We start from the raw sequence: 6,000 nt of genomic DNA on the forward strand, positions 1-6,000 counted from the left end.
CGAACTTGTGTCAGACATCTTTAAACTAGGGATGTGCCCATGTATCGGTATTGGTGGTATCAGCTCCAAAATTAGGTGTTCAAAAGTTGGATGATATGAGAGTATATATGGTAATTGAAAAGCGCCGTGACCTCGGAGCATCATAAGCCAAAATCATCGTGAACTGGGGACTGGCTGTATACATTAACAAAGCCCACCAAACAAATTAATATACAGTGGGGCATCACTTAGTCGCGGATCAGCAATCAGGGAATCAGTTATTCACAGGTTTTTCTTGGACCACTTCTCATGCTATATCGCTGGTATGAATCTCAGCATCGCGGGTTTGTCCGTGTTGCGTATGCAATGTTTATCAGTAGGCTAAGTCTCGGCCGCGGTCCGATAATCACCAACATGCATGAAAAGACTTACATAATGATATTAACTGACAATATAGGTAATAAAACCATTCTCACCTTACATAATGATATTAACTGACAATATAGGTAATAAAACCATTCTCACCTTACATATTATTAGCATATATTAGCATATCTTCATAATAAATAGCCTATTCAAGGTTTATGTACGACGTTCATTAGTAGGCTAAGCCTAGTTGCAGTGCAATAACCACCTACATACATGAACAGATTCACATTATGATATTAAGGTAGATCTAGGGTACCTATCCGCGGCGGTCCAGACTATGGCAGTTGCGGTTTTTCTATGCAGTTTTACCTCCTGAGCAAGAATTTTAAGTAATATTTATTCGGACGACTGTATTTAACCCCCGGGAGCCAGTACTAAACACGGTGAAATACATTGGACGCCCCAATCCCTAGTGGATGTCGTATCCGCGATTACATTCTTTGCAGTCCGTGCGGACCTATTCTGTATAATTACCGCCTATTCAAGGAATAATTCCACATCACTGCACTCAACTTATACTCCGAGTGGCCAGCCACAAAATGTAAACAAATTCGGAAATGTAGTATGCATACGGTTGAATTCACAGCTACCTTTATTGTCGTACAGTCATGCAGTCATACAAACGATAATTGTCATAGATTATCGTATTGTTGTTTGCTATTGGCGACGAAGCATAAATGAAATACTTAAAACCATTTTTTACCTTATATATTATCATCATATCTTCATAATAAAAAGGCTATTCGTGGAGTAATTCCATATCAGTGAAATCAACTTTTATCTATGCGAGGCCAGCCAGCTGACAAAATGTACGTACATGAAAATCAAAATAAGGTAGCGTTCACAGCAAGCTTATCTTTTGAAATTTTAATAGTACGTACTAGTCATGGTAGTAATAATGTTTGGAATATACATAACATCAATTAATTTTCAATACAAAATATCATCGTTATTTTAGTAAATATAGTTTAAAATGATCACATGTACTCTGCAATGTTAGGGCTTTGTGACAGCTATGAAACAAACAAAATAAAATTTTTCCTTTTAGGAAAAACATGACATAGAATCAGAGCTTGGCGACTTCGTTTATTTTGATATTCTTAATGATACAATAGCTATCATTCGTAGAGAAAGGGTAGTTTAATTCCCTCGTTAACCCAGATTTGAATGGTCAAAGTATAAACAGGGACTCCCCGGGTTACGACGGGGGTTCCATTCTTGAAACGCGTTGGACTTTGAAATCTCATTTTCTTTTTCCAATTTCAAAAACTGGTACACGTATGCCATTTTGCGTTCTTCAGGACAAAGGACACACTGCGGGGAACTCTCCATGGTGTTTACAGAAGCTTGCTGTGCTAGACAATGAATACAGAAGATTATCTCAACCCATTTTATACTATTTGACCAAGGGTCTCAGTGAACTGACCCAAGTGAAGAAGTGGCACAAAGCATGCTAGATCTCAAAGTTTGTAATTTTTCTTCCCTTCTCGTAGTGAAGTGAAGGTAGCCGGATTAAGGAGAATTGGCAAAGCTGGAAATGGTCTTGGAGTCAGCTTGTAAAATGGTTTGACTTTAGTATAGCCTTCACTTGAACTTTCAAGATAATCCACAATCAAAAGCAATTTCATTTTATTTTTAACCTGAGCTAAGCTTCACATTTATTATTCTTTTTAAGATACTTATCTGCAAAACACATCACTTATTACAAGACGTCTAGAAAAAAAAAAATCTTGATATTGTGGCGCATAGTGACAGTTTGATAAGCAAAGGGACTTATCAGTTTTATCATGTTTGAGTTTATATTTAAAACCACCTCAGCACTTGATCTTTATGAATCACTTTTATTTACTACAGAATGAAATATTTAATGTTTCATTTATACCAGGCAAGGGCAACTGTTCCTTCGTCAACTGGGGGCTGCACTTTGCCATTTCCAAGTGGGTGAGAGCCACATGATAATACACATATGCAAGAAATATTACTTTCAAGCATAACTTCATTAGACTTAATTGTATATCAGATATCAATTCTTTAATGCGCTTTGTCGCAGTTCTTCGAGATAAACTGATATTTTCAAAGTCTTCGTTTTTTTTGGACACACGATTTCAGATACAGCACGCAAACATTCTTTTATAAATTCTCCATCACTGTAGGTTTTTTAATACTTAGCAATTTTTTTTGCAACAATGTAACTGGCTTGCACAATATAATTATTCTCATTCTGTTTCTTACTAAAACAAACCTTTTCTGTCCTATCAAGGTTTTTCTAAATTTTTCAACTTTTTCTTTAAAAATTATATATATTCCATCAATACACTAATTACCTCTGAACAAACGAGGAACACTGGTTTCTCTTTCCACAACACAAAAAAATTGTCTCTTGTCGACTTATCTTGAAACATACGACCTTCATCAATTACCTTGTTCTTCGACAAGTTTGGTGTTCAAATATTTCAAAAAGTGTATTCTTGGGTTGATAGAAATGGAATGAACGACAATAGTGGTTTGTTCTCTTTCATACAGAAACAAAAGCCAGAAAATGAAAACGGACTAATCCCTATTAAATCTCCAAATTGGCCGAAAGACTATTAACTCGGATTAAGGTTCATGGTTAAAAGGGGTGAAGATAAATATCTTTTCCCAGTGGGATTTCTGCGGCTAAACTGATTTTTCAGGACCGATAATCCCCCTTGGGATGACCTTTGACTGAGAAAGAGGAATTTTGGAGATGAAGGCTGAGTATTTACTAATTTGAATTTTTTATGTTTTAAGAAGCATAAAAAGCTCAGAGGGCTGCACTTCAACATGTCTCAGGCCACATCGGCCATGGATGATTTATACAATAATACTGTATTTACATGAAGATAAACTTTTTAGCAATTTTTATTTAAGGATATTCTGATAAATCACATTAAAATGGCTTTTGGTTTATTTACAACTATCCCATGTTTAAAGTATTGTATCTATCAATGTATGCTACTACTGCATTGACAACCTATATTTCAGTGCCTTGACAGTAGTAGATCAGTACCAGAAGTTTGGCTATGATCCGAGATAAAAACCAATCAATGTTAACTGTACCACTGGCACTTACCCCTGAAAGAAATCCCTGACCTGGTGGTTGTATACGCTAATATACCCATGACTGGGCTAAACTTAAGGACGGCCAATTTAAAAGAAAAACTATAAAACTATAAAAAAGTAATGTAGACCCAGAGGTGGGGGGACTGGAAATGGGACCAGAGTTGGGGTATGAGCTGCCAGGAAATGGAAGAGAAGGCCATCCAAAGAAGGGGAACCCCGTAGGTCTAGAGACACCCAAACAGCCACCATCTTGTTTGATTCTGACTCTGAAATAAAAGAAACAGTTGGAGAAGCCTCCTCCCTCTCAGGAAGGACATTAGATCCTGCGGGAGAGGAGGCTAAATTAAACATAATTTCATCCTGTACAACTCCTGATATTTCCAAGAAGTCGATGGAAGAAAAGGAAGGAGACTGGTACAACCGAGGTAGAAAGAATGCTTCTGGAAGATGGGGAAGCCAAGACATCCAAACGAGGAAGAGAAAAACCCTCCCAAGAAGGACCAGTAGAAACTATGATGCTCCCTCTTCTTGTAAAATGCCCTCTACTGCGACTTAGGCCAGGGATGACATTAAGGGCAAGGATTAGTAATGGTACAATAATTAGATCAGCACCTACTACAAGTAATAGAGGGGGTCTGTAATGGTGGCAGCCAAAAACCTGGATCATGGAAATCCTGGAATGCCCGGGCACACATGCTGAAGAAGCCTGGAAGAATCGGTGGATTCCATGATACAAAACAATTGCACACACACACTGAAAAAAGAAATCACAGGCAAAGAAAGAAACTGGCTTGGGAGGAAAGCAATAGCAACTACTCTCCAAGGTGGTCGAAGAAAGACTGGCATGTCAATGACATTTTTACGATAAAATAAGGTTTTAATTATACTTACCCAGTAATTATATAATCGGAGCCCATGCTCCATCCCCAATCATGGATTAAGGTGTGATTTATATATCTAAAAATTTAATGAAATTAAAAATCTGTATATATATATATATATATATATATATATATATATATATATATATATATATATAATATATATATTTAAATGTTATTAAAAACTTGTGTACACTTAAAAAAGAGAGAGAGAGAGAGAGAGAGAGAGAGAGAGAGAGAGAGAGAGAGAGAGAGAGAGAGAGAGAGAGAGAGAGAGATGTCGGCTTCACCTCCCAATATATTCGAGAGCAATTTACCCTCTCCCTAGCAGTTCCTCCCAGTACCTTAAACAGCTAATTAGTGCTTCACCAAAGTTTGAATTTTTAGACTGCCGTAGGCAGAAACTTTCAGCTATGTAATTACTTGCTAAGTTTCTTACTATTATCATTCACATTTTGCGCCACAAGGCAGTGACTTTATTAAATAGAGTAATTAATTGTACAATTCTGTCTTACAACATGAGCTCCACATATTCTGATATTTCAAAGCCTACTCTCTCAATTCTGCCTATAAATACTCCAACATGTTTGAGATCTAATTTGCTCTGCCTAGATACACTCAAGTCATGCTTGAGATTTAATCTGATCCCCTCTCTCTCTCTCTCTCTCTCTCTCTCTCTCTCTCTCTCTCTCTCTCTCTCTCTCTCTTCTGTCTCTCAAGGCTTCTTAATAGGTACAAGTCCCACCATACATCCAGGAGACTTCTTCTGAAGCTAGAACTTTGTTTGTTGGGCTACTCTCTGCAGCCAGCTGTCTCTTCTCAAAGCACTCAAACCAGAATAAGTAGATTTCTTGCATAGCCCAGCTCTTCCAGAAGACAATTGGATTGAAGTCTGGGCACGTTACATTTTGGGTCCATCATTATGCATATGAAAATTACTAACTTTTTCATGTCACATAATGTACTTACTTCTCAGGTTTATATAGTGTATGCGATGTTTTAACGATGACATTGATTCCCATCTCACGTGAAATGGCCACAATGTTGGCATCACGCACTTTGCCAAAAGGCTCAGGATCCTTCTCAAAGGTCAAGCATGTCGTGCCCCATTCCTGCAAAATAGAAAATACGAACAGTTTAGTATTAAATGAATAACACAGAACACAGGAACAATTTGCACAGAACACATGAACAATTTAGTGTTGAAAGAATAAATACAGAACACATGAACAATTTAGCATTAAAAGAATAAAATAGAACATATGAGCAATTTAGCATTACAAGAGTACAACAGAACACATGAACAATTTAGCATTTGCAAGATAAAAACAAAACAGATGACCAATTTAGCATTAAAAGAATAAAACAAACGCATGAACAATTTAGCATTACAAGAATAAAACAACACATGAAGAATCTACCATTAACAGAATAAAACAAAATGCATGAACAAATTACCATCCACACAATACTGAGTCTTATTCAGGCTTACAACAAACTGTATTAGAAGTGTAAACAATAGTGACTTTAACTCAGCAATTTTGGTCTAGTTTCCTGGAATAAAACTCCTTTCTTCAGATATCATGTGGAAGATGCTCAATACCTAATGTTATTGATTGAGATAAGA

At 36.8% G+C, this 6,000-nt stretch overlaps 1 protein-coding gene across 1 annotated transcript in view; it reads right to left on the reverse strand.

The window, feature by feature from the left end:
* LOC135219729 (cryptochrome-1-like) overlaps positions 1–6,000 on the reverse strand; it is a 163,722-nt gene that overhangs the window by 47,729 nt on the left and 109,993 nt on the right. Inside the window, exon 3 of the mRNA XM_064256737.1 lies at positions 5,343–5,485. Coding sequence (XP_064112807.1) covers positions 5,343–5,485 — 143 coding nt within the window. The remainder of the gene's footprint in view (positions 1–5,342; positions 5,486–6,000) is intronic.

Source organism: Macrobrachium nipponense, chromosome 1 (genome assembly GCF_015104395.2).
Source record: "Macrobrachium nipponense isolate FS-2020 chromosome 1, ASM1510439v2, whole genome shotgun sequence".
Taxonomy (NCBI): domain Eukaryota; kingdom Metazoa; phylum Arthropoda; class Malacostraca; order Decapoda; family Palaemonidae; genus Macrobrachium; species Macrobrachium nipponense.